This window comes from Chenopodium album, chromosome 12 (assembly GCF_948465745.1).
Source record: "Chenopodium album chromosome 12, dcCheAlbu1.1, whole genome shotgun sequence".
Taxonomy (NCBI): domain Eukaryota; kingdom Viridiplantae; phylum Streptophyta; class Magnoliopsida; order Caryophyllales; family Amaranthaceae; genus Chenopodium; species Chenopodium album.
Genome location: NC_137845.1, coordinates 20,372,030 through 20,392,455, shown reverse-complemented (window position 1 = coordinate 20,392,455; position 20,426 = coordinate 20,372,030). Strand labels below are relative to the sequence as shown.

Here is a 20,426-nt window from a genome sequence, read left to right as displayed (position 1 = left end):
TTACTTTAATCAATTTGTAGCTTACATAAAATTGTGTTATAGTCAATCACAATTTTAATGATTATAAGAGTAACTGAAGTAATATTGGCATATCTAACTTCAAATAGGTTGTCACTTGGATGTGATTTTTAGTGTAGAAAGAAAATCATGGGGAATAGAAGCCATCCATGTCTTAGGTCCTTCAATCCTTGTTATGATTATTATACTCATAAATTGTCGAATTTGGATGCCTCATAAGAGATGAGTGCTACACTGACTAGATATTAAGATCGACATCCTATATAGGGCTAGATAGAAGCATTATTTAGATGACTTGCTTGTGTATCTTATTTTTGATGTAAATATTTATTTTCGTTAATCTGCTATCTACTGCATTATTAGTTGCTTGTGCAGTTTAGTACCTATTGAAAGTAAACTGTTGAAAGTGTGGGAAAACTTTAGAAAGTGAACTAATGAAATTAAATATTTAGCACACTTAATTGTTAAGCGTCTTGTTACTTGTCCTGTAGCTATCATTCTATGTCTACTAAAAGATGAATTTTCTACAAAATCGGATACTATTTCCATCCAGCGATAGAACATTATGTTAGCATGTCATAGAATAAACCTCCACTATTCAATAACGTTGACTAATATAATGTATTAAAGTGCTACAATATGCATTAATCCTATCCTATCATGGTTGCACAACCTTTTATTTTATAATAGTACATTATAATATTATTGTTGGTGGAAATCATTTGTTTGGGAAAGTTAGCCTTCCATGCATATATAGTTAGGCCCGGTGTGGTTTAATGTAAAATATTTTCAACGGAAAATTAGTTTTCATGGAAAATACACTTTCAAGGAAAAGCACAATTGCAAATTAGTTTTCCTTTATTTGGTTGCATACAAGAAAAGTTTAAGAAAAATAAAAAGCAGAAGTGGTTGCACACAAGAAAAGTTTAAGAAAAGTTCAAGGAATAATGTCTAAGTTGTTATTTTGTGATAGGTATAACCCCCCATTGCACAAGTGCTGGAGATTACAATGATTGGTTTATATTGTGTTTTCTATTATTAGTATGGTTATAAGGAATTTAGTTGTTACTTATTTCTATTTTGTGAGTAAATTCGTTTCAGCTTCCTGGATATTGGATAAGGTGGGTGTTATGATCATTTGTCTTTTTATTTACTTTCTTTTTGTTATTGTGATTTTGTTTGCCATTGACTATGCATGTATTTGGCAGTTCTTGTAGTCTGTAATGGTTGGTAAGAGGTGTTTTCAGGTTTAGACTATAGAAGCAGTTTCTTAGCCTCTTAATGTCTTCTTTATCCAGGCATGTTTCATGAATTACTTGTATTTTTAAGTAGACAGAGGCATGAGATAGGAGTTACAATTGCTATTGTTTTTTATTTTAATGTGATTTTTATTTATAAGCTAGTTAATGTTTCATATGTGGTCTTTTTTGTTGGTTACTTGGTTAATAATTTTTATGTGGCCTTATATGTTAGTTAATGTTTCTTGTAATCTTAAGGCATAAATTCTTGAGAAAAATTGTAATTTTTTTTCTTTTTATGTACTATGAAGGGACTATAATTAATTACACAAGCAATGGGCTAAAGGAGGAGAATAATAAACTTTCAACTAATGTCAAAATTATGTGTTTAGTGAACACACGTTTAGCTATAAGTAATGATTGAGGTTGTAAATTTTTTTAAGTGCAACATTATGTATATGTACTATTAATTCTTTAATCTCAATGAAATTTCACTTTATTTTGTCATTAACATGTGGATTCATACATATATTTAGTTTAGCTAATAATAATAATAAATTATTATTATTATTATTATTATTATTATTATTATTATCATTATTATCATTATTATTATTATTATTAGGTATAGGAAACCGTGGCATTAGGGTATATGCATTGTGGCATTAGGTATAGGAAACCGTGGCATTAGGTATAATAGATATTGCCACGGCAATAATGTTGCCGTTGCATCAGGTATTGATCTAACACAACGGATCATTGATGTCGTGGCATTAGGTGTTATATGTCGTTGCATTAGACCTATTGCAACGCCAGCAGATGCCACGGTACATAGCCGTTGCATTAGGCCTAATGCCACGGATTTTGATGTCTAATGCAACGGATTTTGGGGTTGCAATAGGTCAAAAATGTAGTAGAGAGGCTCATCAACAGACTCAAACTCGGACTCGGACCCAGACGATTCAGATTCATCAAACATAGGGCCTTCACCAGTGGTCACTTCCAGCTTTTCTCCATTCGGCGTAGTGATCTTCACTGTCTTGCGCCACCCTTTAGAACACCATCAGCTGGGACAATTAACTCAGAGGGGTCGAAATCTTTACTTGACATGACAGCTTGAATGAGCTCAGAATTATCATTGTCGATGAGCTTAGGTTCATTCTTTTCCCGCCCGAAAAGAAGATTAATATTCATGTCATCAGAGCCTGGATTAGTTGGTTTCTCAGCTATTGAGAACACATCGCCTTCGTTGATGAAATCACAATCCATGAACACCTTGAACCCTGGCTCACATTTCCCATTGTGGATGAAAGGCTCGGGAAATTCATAGCATGGGAAGTCTTCCCCTTCTTTGATGTATTGGCCATTGAGAGTGAAGGGATAAGGATCCATAGTCATTTCTGTTTTCATTGTTCAAGCATTGTTGCGAGCCTTCATCTTCAAGAGAGCTTGTTTCATATCTTCTTTTGTTGGCTTGAATCCCAAGCCAAAGGTGTTTTTCTTGGATGCAACTGGGTGGCCCTAAAGTTCAGCCATCTTTTTCTTGATGTCAAGGTTCATTCCAGGGAAATGCCCTTGCTTCTTCATGATTGAATTAATTTGACATTTGAATAAGGATCAAAATCGAGGTGACACTTCTCCTCTTCTTCAATCATGAGAACATCTTCTAGAGAGAAGCCCGAAAGATCCTCATCTTCCTCATCATGCTCGACATGAACAATGGGAGTGTCAATAACTTGAATACGCATAGGAGAGGCATCAATGGTGATTGGAACCCCTCCAACTATGGCTTTTACTTTCTGGTGTAGCGATGATGGGATTGCCTTTAGCTCATGAAGCCAAGGGCGACCTAACAACAGATTGAAAGAAGCCTTAATGTCCACCACCTGAAACTTGGTGTGACGTTCAATGGCTCCAGTAGTTATGTTTAACATGATAGTACCCACGACCTGACAGCGGATATTATCATAAGCACGAATCCCTTGAGTAGAGGGAATCAATTCATCATCTTTTATGCCCAGCTTCTTCGCAGTGCGCAGCGGACATACATTAATTGCTGAGCCATTATCAACTAGGCTCATAGGAACATTCATCCGCCTACACACCACAGTAAGGTGTAAGGCCTTGTTATGTTGATCCCCTTCCGGAGGCAAATCCTTATCAGAAAAGGAAATCAAATTGCTGGTATTCGGTAATTCAGTTGTAAGAAAGCTAACTAGCCCTAGAGGAGTCATGTCACTATCAACCCCTATCTTCACAAGAGCATTCATTACAGCCTTTCGATGCTTGTTGGAGGTAGCCAAAAGCTTCCAAACATTCATTTCCACCTTAGTCTTTTGTAGTTGCTTAATCACATCGTTGCTTACAAGATTGATGGAATCAATTTTTGGTTGTGCTTGTGGTGGAGGTGGGGGTGGATTAGGTTGCTGTAACCTTCCAATCTTGGTGAGAACCTTAACCTCAAGGTCCCCCCCAAATATCTTCGTTATCTTCATGATTGACAGCGCCAAGAGATGAATAGGCTATATATTTGAGATAGACGTCTTCGTCGTCACTATCCCAGATTCCATTAACTTCTTCATAGCTTGAAACAAAAACAAGTTCTGGTAGAGGTTCATCCACAGATTGGATGATTAGTGATGGATCAAAGGAGTTTTCATCTCCTGTGATAGCCAAAGCATAAAAAAAAGGACCTGTTTGAATATTAGGCTTCTTGGCCCCTGGAGGGACAGGAAGCTGATTAGCATCAATCAGGTCTTGTATTACATCCTTTAACTTCCATCATTGCTCAGTAGTATGACCCTTTCTTGGTGAAACTTGCAATGAGCATTGGGGTCATAGCTAGCAGTTCTTTTCTCAGACCTGAGCTTCGGAAACGGTCCGATAGGCATGATCAATCCTTGATTGTGCAGGCGATCAAAAGCAGTATAATAGCTCATTCCCAAAGGTGTGTAAACCCTCCTTTTCCTTTGGAATCTCTGAGTGGGAGCATTAAGAGCCAACACATCATTGAGGTTAATGTTGTTAGTAGCCTTGTTGGGCTTGGAAGACGAAGAAGGAATATCGTTCTTCTTGTTTTTCCAAGTGTTGTTGTTGTTATTGTTGTTACTAGCAGTCTTCATTAACCCGTCCTCTATATTGATACCAATATCGAACACAGCTTCAAAGGTATTCAAAGGCAGAAACTTCAAATGTTGCTTGTACTTATGAGTAAGATTTTGAATAAAGAGGCGAACCATCTCCTTCTCCTTGGGAGGATCCACCAAGAGTGAAACTGTTTCTCTCCACCTATTCAGATATGTAGTGAAGCCTTCATTCTCCTTCTGTTTGAGAATGGAGAGTTCACGTTCAGAAGTCTTGGCTTGGATGTTACACATGTAACGACTCATGAAGCTTTCAGTAACATCCTCCCAAGTCGCAGTATGCTTGGAATCCAAAGAATAAAACCACTGTTGACAAGCGTGCTCCAAGGAAAGAGGGAACACAGTAGGGAAGAGTGCTACACCTAATCCTTTAAGAGCCATAGTTGCAGAAAAAGCCTTCAAGTGAAACATAAGGTTATCAATAGGCTTGAACTTTGGGATGTCAGTAGTAGCAAACTTCTCAGGAAGCTTGTCCTTGACATTCAGAGAAGTGACATATTGCTCCACATAGGTGAAGTCCTCAGAAATCTTACTCACTTGTTCTTTGATCTTGTCCATTGCAGCTACAGTGACATTAGTCTGTTCCATGGTGGAGACTTTAGTAGTGAGTGTTTGCACCATGGCAGCGAGTGCTTTAATGGTCTTGTTAAGGTTCTCGACGTCTTCCTTGGTAGCCATTGGAATGAACTCAAAATGAACTGGAGATGAAGGTGGATTCTGTGGAGATGATTGTGGAGGTTTCCTTGTACACCTCTTAGGTTTAAGAGGTTGTTGAGGTAATGATTCGAACCGTAACAATATACCTCTACTTCTCGACCTAGCACTGCGATATCAAAAACAAACAAACCTTTAATGACTAGACTCAACCTTAACCTATCTGGAAAAAGGCAAGAAATTTTTCGAAAATTTTTTTTTTTAGAAAATAAAAAAAAAATGTATGGGAGGATACCATCCGACTAACTCCCTTAAAAAAAACGAACAAGACCTTTTTATTATATGGTCATGAACGAAATGGTGCACAACTCAAGAAAAAGTGTGTGAACTCATCATGACTTGTGAGTGATTAAGTGAGGTTATGGATGCGTGTTATAACCGTACTGCTAGACATGGCACTAAACCAGACATACAAACCACATAAGTACGCACAAAAAACCAAAAAAAAAAAAACTGACAGGGCACTTTTCCTGGGCACCGTGTCACGGTGCTAACTGTTGTGACACGGTGTTGCATACCGTCAAACTGTACAAAGCACCGTGTCACGGCAATGCACACCGTGGCGCGGCATATCTGCCATGATACGGTGCACAGTTCAAGGTCCAGTTTTGTGATTTTCCAGATTTTATTCGATTTAAGTCCGTATTAAATTCTATGTGGAATAAAAACCCTCGGCTATAGGTTAGTCCAAAAACAAAATGAATAAACACATATGGGGTTAGCACCAAATAAACCATGTAGCACTTAGTCACGATGATACAAAAAAAAAGTTCGCAACCTAAGGTCAAGATCTATGTTCAACAACTATGGTCAAGCTTTTGGTGTCAAAGGGTACCATGGTTAAGAGTTTGGAAGCGTTGGCAAGGCAGCCTCCCTTGAGGGTGTATGCCAACGGGTGGCTCCGCGAGTTCGTGATGAAATCGAACTCGACTCCATGGTTTGGGTGGATTTAATAACTCGGATGAACCCTTATTACCATGAGCGTTTTTAGGTTGATAGAGCTTAAATCCCCCGGGCTAAGACATATGTAGAACACACACATTTTTTCAGAAAAATCGAAGGAAGCTGACTGTGAGAAGAGAAATAAAGCTTAAATCCCCCAAGGCTAAGACATATGACGGTGCCCTATGCCGTGACACGACATGCTTTGCCATGGCGCGTCAGTCAGGAAATTTGACTGGTACCTCTGTTTTCTTCGTTCACAATCAGGTTATCCAATTTTTCCTACGGGACAGACCTAAATACGACGTTAAAAACGTCTATGCTATGCAAAAATGCCAAATTAATCACAAGAATACTTTTCAAGAATCTTTCAAGTCTCATCCACTCATCTTAATTAAATACCGATCACTCAAATCGATAAATAACCAAGAATCCTCCCCAGTAGAGTTGCCAAATTGTAGGCGTCGTTCAAAGTACGCCTACGTTAAGCATGTGTGAATATGCTTGGCACTCATAGGAAGTGGAAATTGATATATACGATTAGGGACAAGGAAAGTAGGGAGCCGCCAACAAGTTTTTAAGGAACTTGTAAACCGTTCACGGATCATAAAAGGCAACCACGATTAAGGGACACCGATAAGCAACAACGATTAACCCGTGAAGGTTACACCCCATTCATAATCCATGAGATTACTAACTTCATATGGTTCGGAACCACAAAAGGAGGATCGGGGATGATTGTACGAAGTGAGTCATGGAGTCACATTTGCCCGTATTGGCCTCTACTTGATTCTTATTGTGGAAAGTGATTTCTGCGATCTCATAGGCATGCAAACAAAGTTTCAATTTGCTCCAAACTATTATTAGGCTAAATTGGTTGAATATTAATACAACACATAATTCTAAAATATAGTGATCACTTGAATTAAATAACAAGATTAAAAAGAAACCTAAATCGGTCGTCCAAATTATCTTATTAGTCGTGATTTTCAATTACATATTCCCTTTAACATGCAATATGGTGATCAATAAATATAGTAGAATTAACATTAATATTGGAAGCAATTCAACACTAATCCAACAATTAATATATGACAAACATAATAAAAATTGTTAGAAAAATAATATAAACAAAAGGAACATGATTCCTTACTTTGATTTTGTTTGCTTGCAACTATAAAATAATAAACGCGTTAGTAACTTCAAGGACATCATTAAAACAATAATTAAAATTAAATTAAATAAAGTTGATTTGGGGCTAAACCCTCGAACAGTTCTACCTTTCACGCCTTGGTTTAAGGATGGAACCTCGGGTACAGTACAAACTCCTTGGAGTGCATAGGGGAAGTATTGTGGAAGAATAAGGTATGCTAGTGTTTAGGCTAGAGCATAGAAGAGAGAATATAGATTATTTGATGCCCCCAAACTGTAGAAATGAGGGTCGTATTTATAGAGAAAATGAGTAGAGGGAACACACGGAACCCTAAAAAGATAAAACCCTAATTTGGGGAACCGCGACACGGCAGTGGTTGCCGTGACACGATATTAGATACCGTGACGCGAGACACTTTTTGCCCTAATTAAGTGCAGATGGATAAAGCGCGTGCAGTTGTGTATGCAGAGAAAACACGGCACATATGCCGTGACACGGCAGAGAATGTCGCGACACGGCAATTTCCACTGTGGCGCGGCACGTGTCGCCGTGACACGGTGTACAATTTTTCCATATTTGCGTTAGAATTCATTTTTAACCTAAATACGCTCAGCATTTTTAAGTGTCATTTCAAATTTCGGGCTATTTAGGTTTATTATTCATTAATTGGGATACATTAAAAAATAATATGAAATGAATTAAAAAGGTTTGGGCCAAAATACAAATTGGCCTATGCTTTGACTAAACATTATGACTGATCCGTTGACTATTTTGTGAACTGAGTTTGATTGAACATGGACTTTAAGCACTCCCGGGATTAAATACTCAACCCGACCAATGACGGCGGTGAAAGGTTGTTCATCATCGGGTTTGGTTTTGGGGAGACATTTATAGGTGTCTACACTTATGTTTATTAATCTAGTCAATCAGTGTGTCTGTTCTTTGAAATTGTTGATTGTTACTAAATTTATCAAATTAGGGAGTTAGGGTTTCGGTATTTTTACGAATTTGATAAAATTGAATTGCTGATTATTTTTTTCATACTTAATCTATGAAATTTGGAGGGATTAAGATTAAAGATCTTAGGTTTTATTATTATTTTTGGATTTTATTATTTTTTATAATTAGATTTGTGAATTTTTGAAATTGATATTAGTAGTGGTCAATTGGATATAGTGATTAGTGATTTTGAATAATTGCCTTGAATTTGATATTAAGAACTTTGATTAAGGCTATTTTGATTCAAGCATTTGTTGGGCTGTGAATTAGAATATTGAATTTGCAATATATTATTTTTATTGGTGATACAAAGGATTGAAGGACTATTTTAGAACATATTGTGTTAAGTAGATTAATGCACATAGGAACTAATTATTGCATATATATAGCTATTCATTGGAACTTGATTCTATGGCTAAAATGTGGTGGTAGTGGTGCCAATAATTGTGTTATATATGTACTTATGTATTACCTTAACCTTATTGGTTAGGCACACATGTGGGAACATATCATCATGCTGTGCGATCACATTGGACCATCAAAAGAGACGATATATGGTGACTACTTGCACCTCCTTTGTGATTTTACAAAAGTGTCTACTATTAGGACCTATGCGTGTTAATTAAGTTTTTAAATATAGCCTATATCGAACCGGATGGCGAAAGAAATCAAGGATCTTCAACAGAAGATAGGCGGTGATGGTGTGTTGAAGCTTCATCGAAGGACAGAGTGCAAAGTGTTTCCGGTTCATATGCGTAAAGTGAGAACAAATAATGGCGTTGAAACACAACTTGGCAGAGGTTGGAGTGACTTTGTTAAGGAGAACAACCTTCACATTGGTGACTATGTTCATGTTCATATGGAGGATTGGCAACAGATGTTCATGGTGAAGATTTGGCATGATGGAAGTGAAATTACAGTATCTAACCCATATGTATTAATTGAGAATGATGGGAACATTAGTGATGCAGACACTGCAGAGTATGTCCCTATGGAAGCCCTTGGAGATGGAATACCAGAGTTTAAAGTAACATTCACAGGATCCTACAAAGCAGTTGGTAGGATGGTATATTTATTGTTGTTGAATGTGTTAATACAGATTATAAATTGAAGAGTTATATGATATCTGAAACTGATGTTTGTCTTTAATTAATATTATGTGTAGTATGTTCCGGTAGAATTTGCCCGAAGACACTTCACTAGATATAAGGATACAACACCAGTTAAAGTAATTGGTAAAATAAAGTGGAAAGCAACAATGCACCTCACATATGAACGAGGGAAAATTGTGTCATGCATTATTAAGGATGGAATTAATAAAATGATTCAGGGAGAAGGAGTTGAACCAGGTGAAACAGTTTTTGTTGCCTTCCTACGCACAGTTCCACTAGAATTTAACTTAATATTCACAAGAGATTATGTTTACATGTAGGAATCATGCTAGTATATTAGTGGATATAATATGATGAAAAGAATTTATGTATTAGTAAATAGAAAGACTAGTTATTCCATTTTGCACACGGGGATTATTGTGAATTTTATCATCGTATTTGTTATAAATTATCAAGTGTTTATCTGTAAGTTAATAGTATTTAAATAGCAACTGATTACATAGCAAAGAAACCAATTGATAGTAACAAATCCACAAACATTTGATGAAAATATGTATTTAAAACGAAATTACAGGTTCACACGACAACGACTAAAGAAACAATGCAAGAAATTCGGGAATTGTCAATCTTGATAATAAAAAATAAACGATAATGTCCCTTAGTATATTATTCTCATTAAACGATAAATTCCTGGTGTATGGTGGTTCAAAGGAATTAGTTGTTGAAGGTTATACCTACACGAGCTTCCAAACAGACAGACGATTTCAAATCGCAATCTGGATATGTGTTGTGTCTAAATGGAGGAGCGTTTAGTTGAAAGAGTGCCAAGCAGAGCACAACTGCAGATTCTACAACTAAAGCTGAATACTTGGCAGCTACTGAAGCGGCTAAGGAGGCTGTTTGGATTCGTAAGTTCGTTGGTGAACTTGATGTTGTATTGAAGAGCGTCATTTATGACGCTCATAGAGTAGTTTTTAATTCCTTTTTCTATAATTTCTCGTTTTAATTTCTTATAATCTTTCTAGTTTTCTCTTATTTTCCGTCTTTATAGCTCATTGTGGTTTTCAGTTCACTTTTATGAGTTTTCCATGATTTTTGTTCATAATTAGCTATTTTAGTTTAATTTCTATTCTTTTTGCTTTCTCTCTTACTTTTACTTGATTTCTTGCAAGTGAAGTTTTGAAATCTTGTTTGTCGCTCTCTTATGGATGTTTTCTCATTAATTTTAGGTCTGGAGTGTGTAAATATTTGAAGATTAAAAGGCTTCCCTCCTCGCGGGCATCACCTCGAGAGCGTCGATGAGGAGCATGCTTGTGAGCGCTAGAACTAAAGCAAGAGGCCGAGTGCACGACCATCACTATGGTGCGTGAGCGCAGCAGTGTGCATAATTGGAACCAACCTATGGCGCTCATGCGCACACCCTCCTATGCGTGCGCATCATAGGTTGGTGTGTGCACACACACCCTCTTGTGCGTACGCACCGTGGTTCTCCGTCCCTTTTGTTTTTTTCTTTGTTTTTATACTTGCGACCTTTCTATTTTTGAACAACTTTAGACTAGCTTAGAATTTCTCTCTCATATTTTAGCTTAGGTTGAGAGTTTCTCTCTCTAGTTTTAGGAGTAGTTTAGAGAGAGAAAGTGAGGGATTTCAATGGTGGTTTGAGAGATTGAAGATTCAATGGTGACAATTGTATTGAAGATCTTCTTAATCAATCAATGAGCATTTCTCACTCTATCTCATCTTATTGCTTTGTTTAATTTCATATTGTTTGGTTGATTTTGATGATTGATTTTGATATTGGTTTGATGATTGATTTTGATGTTTGGTTTAGTTTTGTTTTTCATCTTTACTATGATTCTTGAGTAGTTTCCTTGCTAGGGATTGGGCAAACATGTATGATTGATGGATTGAGATTGATTTGGGAATTTGAATAGTTCTTGTGTTGTAATTAAATTGATTCATAGGGGTTTGCATGTTGTCTAGTTTGATTGGAGTAGCTAACCATGATGTTAGCATTGATTGCATGATTGGATTGATTAACATGACCACTTGATATCAAATTGATCATAATTGGTTGAGTATTTGATTATGTTTCTTCTTGTTGTTTAGCACTAGAGAAATCTAGGTTAGAGAGTATGAGGATGATTATTTGAATGCTCCTAATTGCTCTTACTATTTGTCTTTTCATTGCTTGGATTGCTTGTTTCCTTAATTAGCTTGATTATCATGAATGCATGTTGATCCCCATTCCCTAGTGTTTCATTTGTTTGTTTGGCTCTTGGTTTAGGTAGTTGATTAGTGTTACCTTTTCACCTTGACTTCGACCTAGCTTAGGCGTTAATTAGAAATACTTGAACATAACCGTTCCTAGTGGTTCGACCCTTGACTTACCTCTTTACTTGTATTTAGGTTTGTTAAGTGATTATAAATTTGTTTGACATTAGGGAGGATTAGTCAACGACCTAGTTTTCCCTACGTTATGTACCCTCCATCAAGGGTCCAATAGCCCTCTATTGTGACAACAATGGAGCTATTGCTCAGGCCAAAGAGCCAAGGGAACATCAGAAGGTCAAACATGTCAAGCGGCGGTTTCACATGATTCGAGAATGGAAATCAGAAGGTGAAATTAGAATTTGCAATGTTGGAACGGATGACAATGTAGCCGATCCACTTGCTAAACCTTTGCCTCAAGTAAAGCACAACAAGCACGTTGAGGCAATGGGAATCAGGCATGTTGGAGATTGGCTTTGATTTCCCTGTTTAGTGTTTTAGTTAATTTTTGAACATTTTAATGTAAGACACTAAGAAAAACCATTCAAGTTTTGGAGTAATTTGAATTTCATGTAATTTTATCACTCCGTTTGCTATTTAATTGTGGTTTATGATTAAATAATGAGTCCATTCGATTATGAGAATATTCAAAATAGGGTATCAAGACCATTCTTGGTAAGGAAACACCTATTAAGTGAACATTGAATATTATAAATGAGAATTATCCCTAATCAAGGTCATTTAAACGATGGACGATTAATGACCACTTGAGATTAGAGTGTAGTTTGATTTATAGCACCGTTTCTTGTGCTACAAGGACATGATTGTCATAAATCATTTGCATAGGTATTGGTTTAGAAACATACTGGATCGACCTAAGAGAATACTTTAAGAGATTAAAAATCGTCATAAGTATACTTCTCATTATGGCTATCGGAACCTATTTCCTCGACCATGAGTATTGTGAGTTCTCTTGTTTGATTACTAGTCCACTTTGATGTTGTCAAACGTCTGCCGTAAAAGGGGATTATAACGGCAACACTTGGGCAGCTGGGTCCTCTCAGTAAGAGAAGCTACATTACAAGATTGGGAATGTTCCCCTGCTAAAATAGGGAAGATGTCTTTGTTGTTTATAAGGCCTCTCGAAGAGCGAGACCGTAAAATGCATGGCCATGCTCGGATGGATTTTAGAAATCATCTGTTTATTGACAGTCGAACTCGGGATCGAGAAACACTTCTGGACATAATAAGGATGACGAGTAAATCTTACCTTATAGTTCATGAAGAGACATTAAGTGACATAGGAAAAAGGTTATACACTAAATGCGCACTTGTCCGGAAGGATAAGTGGGAGATTGAAAGGAATGTTGTCCTTCGAACAAGTGTATTATTCCGATAGAGGGTTCGAAATTATTAGAAAGCTAATTATTCAGTGAGGTCAAGTGATCGGAATGCCTAGGTGGAGGCCGCTTCCGATTAGTAATATTAACGTATAATTAGTATTACAGTTTAATCTTGACTGAACCCTTCGGGTCACACCCAAGCAACTAACAAACCGACGCGACGAATTAATTCGGAAGGAATTAATGAGTCACCCGAGTAATTAATATTTAAACGTCGGAAATTCGAGCTTGGAGCGTCGAATCCGAGCGTCGGAAGTTGAGTCGAAATAATAAAGGACGAGACGGTAAAATTACTAATGAATCAACAATTACAGAAATACCCCTAGGATCGGAATGCCCCGAGCAAACTGATGCCTAGGGGCATTTGGTAAAAGCCGAGGTGGCTAGCAAATGCACCAAGTCGAGCCTAGGCTGGCTGGTGCATGCTAGCACATCACAGCTAGCAAGTGCCAGCCACGGCAGCCGGCCAAGGGGGCAGCAGCAGCGCCAAGGTCAGCTGATGGAAGGTGAATTTTAGGTCGTTGGAAACTAAAATTCCTCCAATCAAACTAAAAATAGTGCAAGTTCGGGTCGAACCACTAGGAATGGGGGGAAATTTGCTACGGTTAATGTGAAGCTGCTTCGAAGTGTAAGAGGTAGTGTAATTTATCTAAATTCAACTAAACAAACAAAGTAAATCAATATATCAAAACACTAGGGATTTAGGATCCACACGTAAATCGGGTTGCAGATTGATTAATTCGAGTATTGCGAGGGAAGAAAGACTATGCAATCAAAAGAGCTCGAGAAGCTATCTCCTAGAGGTCTAACTAGCGCTAACTACGAAAGACTCTAACTAGGAACGTCACAAACCAAGCTCAATCGACAAATGCGAGCTACAAATCAATGGTCAGTATCAATGTAGACACACAATGCAATCTAGCATGAAGAACAAGGTTGATCACTCCTTACAATCCATACACATGCACAAAATCAATCAACCAATTTAATCACAATGCTAAATCAATCAAACCTCCCCCCCCCCCCAATTAGCTATGATCCATCATTAATACATGCTTCACCACATCCCTAGCAAGTAAGATACTCACAATCCATTAAAGAAATCAAGAACAAAGCTATACAATTCATCAAATTCATCATCGTCATTCCAATCAAGCCAATTCAGTTAAACAATCAATAAACTTGAACAATCAACAAAGTTATTGAAATCAAAAGCTAAAGATCAAATCAAAGTTGAGCTTGAAATCAAACCAATTGTACCATCATCAATCATCAATCACCAATCTTAAAGTTTCTCTCTCTACAAACCTAAAACCTAGAGTTTCTCTCTCTATAAACCTAAAACCTAGAGTCTCTCCCTCCAAAAATGAAGAGAAAACTATAAATAGTAAAACTAACAAAGGAGAAAGTAGTTAGTCGTCCCAAAAGAACCCGTACAGGTGCGGCCTTCACTTTTAGAGGTGCGCGGCCGCGAAGAAGAGGGTATGGAACAGGGGGAGTAACAGGCGCGACCGCGCAAGAGCATCACGGGCCTGCGCCATTATCGCGCGCGCCCGCGCCTGGGAGCAGGGCAGCTCTCTCTTCTACTTCAACTTGACGCTCCTCGTGCGCTCCACTTGGTGTGCTTGATGAACACGGAGCATGGCAGATTCCAAACACCTTGACGTTGGGTTCAACACCAAAATTGGTGCCCCCACGGCTTGAATGCACGCCCTAAGGAAACTTGGAACTTACACATCTCCATACTTGGGCTTCAAATGGAGGACACTAAGCATCCCAAACAATGCAAAACCCGGGAAAAGACCTCGGGAACGATCTTCTCCTGAAAATAAAAGAAAACAAACAAGTAAAAGGGAAAAAAAAAGCGAAATAAACCAAGAAATGCAAGAAAAAGGAAAATCAACTTAGGAAAATGCAAACTAAAGAAATAAAGAGCAAAATTAAGGAAAAGGGAATAAAAAGAGCTACAAAAGAGAATGAAATTCACCCTAAAAGGGATCAAATGAGTTCCATAAATGACACTCATCAAATTCCCCCAAGCTAAACTTTTGCTCATCCTCGAGCAAAACCAAGCAAGCAAGAATAAGGATGAAAGACTATTCAAATAAGAAAAAGAAAGACAAGAGATGAGAATATACACTAAGACTCACTAACGTAGGAATCACAGTCAATTTTAGCAACAATTGACAAGCCATTTAAACCCCTATATCATTCTAGAGGACGAGTGATGCTCTCGTAAGGGTTTCCTAAGAGATTTACCCATAACTCTTAAAAGTAAAATGAGGCGAAATCATAAAGAGAAAGGGAAGTAAAATGAAAAAGAAGAAAAGTGCTCTTACAATGGACTTTTGCAAATTGAAAAAACACAAGTAGATACCAAACTTCCTAAACAAACAATGGTAAGCACGTTCCGAGATATCTAGGGTTGATTGAAACATAGGACATGTTAAGTATAGAGAATTATCAAAACTCTATTCACTTTCATCTCAAAACATGTTTAGCACATTCTCCCAATTAGCTTCAAATCTACTTTTAGCAAGCATCTCAATAGTTCCTCGAAGGAACCGGAAAAGGAAATAGATTTGAGGTTTCTCGACGTCTCAACTATTGCATGCCGCTCTATAAGCTTGACCTACCTACATCTTCCTCCACCGACTAGTGACTCAACCACAAAGGTCAAAAGGTCTTGGAAAGGGTTGTAATGTAAGGGCGAGAAGGGTGAGGGTAGGCTAAAATTTGAAATTTGGTGGTATACCTAAATCGTGAAGCAAAGATTAGCCAAATCTCAACACCAAAACCAAGTAAAAACCAAACAAAAACACAACACCCCCAAGCTTATTCAAAGCTAAGAATCATAAACATATGTACAAAAAGTGTAAGACGCTCCCCCCCCCCCCCCCCCCAAAGCTTGAACAAAGAATTGTCCTCAATGCTTGAATAAGGGAGAAAGAAATCTACATCAAAATAGTTTTGAACTTTTTCATTTTTCCCTTTTATCAATTTTTGCCAAAGCTTTTGAATGTGCTTTGCCTTTTCTCATTTTTTCATGTTTTCATTTTTCAGTTCACTTTATTGTCCTCGCCTCTTTTAACTATGGACGGCTTTTTTCAACATTTGCATTTGCTTTTAATTCACAAAACATTTACAACACAAACTTGCTTTCATTATAAGAACCATGCAATCAATCTCATCCACCAAAACTCCAACATAAGAGACCAAATGCTTCACAAAAACCAAAGATGGGAAAAAAATGAAACAAAAGACCCAAGAACTAAAGATGTGGCTTGAAAAGAAGGGTATATGGCACAAATGGTTAGCAAGTAGGCAAATGAAAACCCAAAATAAAGATATAGAAAACTATCTTAGAAAAAGAAAAATTACCATCCCGAAAAGATGCCTTTGTCCTTCCAAAATGGCTCGGTCGCGATCTCGGGAGATGAAAGTCAAATTCTAGATAAAACATACAATAGTCAAGGATCCAAACGCTGCACATGCAAAATATGGAGAAGGCTAGAAAAGCATGAAACCTCACAAGGTTGTGGCAAAAACTCACTATAAGCTTCAAATTCACCAAAGGGGAGTAATTGCAAATTTCAAAAATAATAGAATCCGGCTTCAAGGTCCCAAGAGTTCTAAACGACTACCTTAGCATGCTCTATCCTAGAGTCAACCAAAGATACTCTCAAACCGTGCGAACCATTGTCCTAAGGAAGGGTGATAGCCAAAAGTGCAAGTCCAAGTGGTACTAAGTCCATAGCAAAAGCAAAACGATTAAGAAAGAAGAGCAATGCCTCAAAAAAAAATTTTTTTTTTTTTTTTTGAATTTTATTAAATTCAAATTTGAACATATGATTGCAAAATGCAAAAAGAAATGTAAAGGAAAAAAGATAAAGATAACAAAAAGAAAAAGTAAAAACAAAAAGAAAATAGAAAAAGAGGAAAAAGAAATGAAAAAGAAAGATAGAAAAACAAAGGAGAAATAGAAAGTCATAAGGAAGCAAGCTAACACATATGTCCCAATCAACAAACAAGTGAATATTCGGCTGCAACGCCAATGTTCCCAAACACGCTATGGTGTTAAATTGCAAACAACCTCGAACCGTTCAACTTCTCCTAATCTAAACCAAAACTAAGCATCCAAAAAAATTAAAGAAATAAATGAAAGAAAATTAGAAGGATTTCACCGGGCATCCAAGCTATGCTATAACAAATAAGGTGAAAGAACAACCACCTTCGTGGAGCACCAATAACCATATCACAAACTACGAGGCAAGGTGAGAAAGAGAATAGACTCCCCGTTCAACCGGGGGCAAGGCTTGGAGATCTGCCAAGATAGCATCATTGGAAGTGGTTCTTGTATGGTTAGTCTTCCGCCCAAGAGAAGGATCGATGTTACACTTTGGAGGCTTCCAAGTAAATGAATTCTTCTTCGTCTTGTGGTCGTTAGCTTCCTTGCTAGGGATCAAGAACACCAATCCTTCACACGAGAGACCTTCCAAATGAAAATATCTTGTCTCTTGGTTCGATCGATGAACTTTTGGTTGACAAGAGCATAGATGTTGAAGAAGTGGGAAGGCATCCTCTCCCGAGCATCAACTATCGGAGGAAGTTCACAAAGCAAATCCTTGTATGAATCATCAAGGCATAGGGCAAGAATGGAGATCATGCCCTCATTTTGAATGCTTCCTGAAAGTGAAAGACCATCTCGAATGTCCAGAAATCGGTTGATAAAATGTTGAGTGAAATCAACAAGCTCAAGCTCTTGCGGTTTTTAATCAGCTATCCAAAGCCAACATAATTACTCACAGGAAATGGCTCCCAATGAGTCCTTAGAGCATAGGGCATAGGTGAGAATACAATTTAAGTATCTCATATCCAGATGAATGATTGATGCGGACTTTGAAGTTTGAGGTTCATATTTCCCTTCATCGGAGATTCGACGCCACCACTTGAGTTCATCATACCCATGATCACTAGTCATCTTAACATTGCCCGGATAGACAATGTGATCTTCATCGATGGCCCAAGGAAATCGGAAGTATGAACAAAGTTGAGACTCCGATAACCGATGATCATTGTTAAACAATTGAAAAGTCAACGTCCTTGAAGAATCACCATTAGTCTCACGGACCACCTCAAGGGACGAGAGAAAATCATATGTCACCCTAGCATAAGTAGGTGCACTCAAGTCCAAGAACTCCAAAAGACCGAGATTTTTGGCAAGGAGACGGACATCATCATCAATTCCAAGCAATTTGGTAGGTGCTTGAGCATAGAACCTTGTGGATTTAAGCTTCCTCTTTGTTAGTTGAATGAACCTATCCCAATGCATTTCTTAAGAAAATTCAATGCCATACGTCTCCACCACCTCGGGAGGAGGTGGAACAACGTGTCGGGATTTACTTGTGGTTGTTCTAGCTCGCTTCTTTCGACATATAGGGGCCATCTCAATGAAGCCTTAAAACTCTTGAAAATTGCACAAATGAAGATTATAGACCAATTAGAACACCAAGAAGCAAGTTCCAAACACAAAATCAAGTACCCAAAATTTCAAAATTTTGACCTAAATTTTCGAAATTAAATTCGAAATTTCAGAAATTTTTTTTATGGTTTATTTTTTTTTTTTTTGAATGAAATGGATGATGTGTTGTTGTAATTTGTGAGGGATGTGATAAGATGAGTAATTTGATGAAGTTTGGAGTTGATTTGGAAGGAGGAAGATGAGAAAGGATGAAGGAGGGTGATGGGGGAAGAAGGTCGGGCAGAGAGAAAGTGAGAATAAGGGGTTTGGTTGGGGTTTGAGGCACGAAAAAGTGGAGGTGGGCTGGCCGAGCTATTGCGCACGCACACACCCCTTTGTGCTATGCACCAGCTCGGGGCTAGAGGGGGCTATTTGCTTGGGTGTGGGACACAAAGAGGGGAAAATTTCTGACCCTGCTGGTGCGCGCTCGCAACTCCATGGTGCGTGCGCACCAGCCAAGGCCTGCACGCCCGCGCCCGTGCCTCGCGTGGCCGCGCCTCAGCCTCGTGCGGCCGCGTCACTACGTGGCTTCTCTTCTTGAAATTGTTGCTTGGTTTTTTCTCGAAAAGAAGAAGGCAACTCTGCCCCTGTTGGTGCGTGCACGCACATACACTGTGCGTGCGCACCAACCAAGGCCAATGGGGGCTTGCTCCCTCTTGTGCTTACTCTCGTGCTCGCGCTCTCATCGACGCTCACTAGCATCATGATCAAGTGATACCCACGAGGGGGGCAGACCAAAAACCACACAAAATTTTCAAAAATTACTGGTTCATGATTAAAATTCACGAGAACACAAGCACGAGAGCGCACTTGCACATCAATTTCTCCTTCACCTTAATTTAACTCAAACCTCTTGAAACCTTCCATATTCACCAAAATTGTTGGAAATCTTAATCAACTCAATCCCGAGGTACCTAAAGTCAAGAAAACAAAGAAAGATAAGAAAATTTCTTAAAAATAAAAGAAATAAAAAGATTTGAAAAATCAAAAGAAAGGGTTAGAAAACCGGGTTGCCTCCCGGGAAGCGTTTGTTTAACGTCATAGCTCGACGTTTCTCCACCCTTCAAGGTGGGTCATAGAGGGTCATATCATGAATGACTCCAACAAAAACTCCATCATAGTAACGCTTGAGTCTATGGCCATTGACTTTGAAAGACCTTGAGAATTCCAAAGGAGAGATTTCAGTAGCACCAGTGGGGAAAACCTCTTGAACCACAAAAGGACAGCTCCAACGAGACAATAACTTTCCGGGAAATAATCTCATCCTTGAATTGTAAAGGAGCACCTTATCACCAACATTGAACTCCTTCTCAATAAGCTTATCATGCACCTCTTTGGTATAAGATTTTTACATGCTAGCACAATCATATGCATCCAAACGAAGTTCTTCCAACTCATGGAGATCAAGCCAACGTTGCTCACCCGCACTTGCCAAATTGAAATTGATTTTCTTAATAGCCCAATGAGTACGATGCTCAAGCTCAATCGGAATATGACAAGACTTCCCATAAACCAAGCGGTAAGGAGTGGTGCCAATAGGAGTCTTAAAGGCCATTCTATATGCCCATAAAGCATCATCAAGCTTGTCCGACCAATCTTTCCTATTTCTTGCAACCGTCTTATCAAGAATCAATTTGATTTGACGATTAGACACCTCAACTTGTCCACTAGTTTGAGGATGATAGGGGAGTCCAAAACGTTGATTAATTCCATGCTTCTTCAACATCTTGCGGAAGGCACTATGCACAAAATGAGATCCATTATCACTTATGACCGCCTTGGGAATGCCAAATCCTGGGAAAATTATCTTTTTGAACATCTTCATTTCTACCTTATGATCGTTTGTTGGTGAAGCAATGGCTTCAACCCACTTCGACACATAATCAACGGTAACAAGAATATATTGATTCCC

At 38.2% G+C, this 20,426-nt stretch overlaps 1 protein-coding gene across 1 annotated transcript; it reads right to left on the bottom strand.

Moving 5' to 3' along the window:
* Nucleotides 1-19,577: 19,577 nt before the first annotated feature.
* On the bottom strand, nucleotides 19,578-20,069 carry LOC145571043 (uncharacterized). Its single transcript, XM_081630142.1, has 2 exons — nucleotides 19,943-20,069; nucleotides 19,578-19,846 (listed from the first exon to the last, which is right to left on the bottom strand). Exons 1-2 carry the CDS (start codon nucleotides 20,067-20,069, stop codon nucleotides 19,578-19,580), a joined length of 396 nt encoding a protein of 131 aa, XP_081486268.1.
* Nucleotides 20,070-20,426: the final 357 nt, after the last annotated feature.

What these genes read in the sequence shown, in the direction of transcription:
- LOC145571043 (XM_081630142.1), bottom strand. Translation starts at nt 20,069, where the DNA reads ATGGCCTTTAAGACTCCTATTGGCACCACTCCTTACCGCTTGGTTTAT. An exon ending in AATCAATTTCAATTTGGCAA is followed by an intron (nt 19,847 to 19,942) that starts GTGCGGGTGAGC and finishes CTTATACCAAAG; the next exon opens with AGGTGCATGATAAGCTTATT.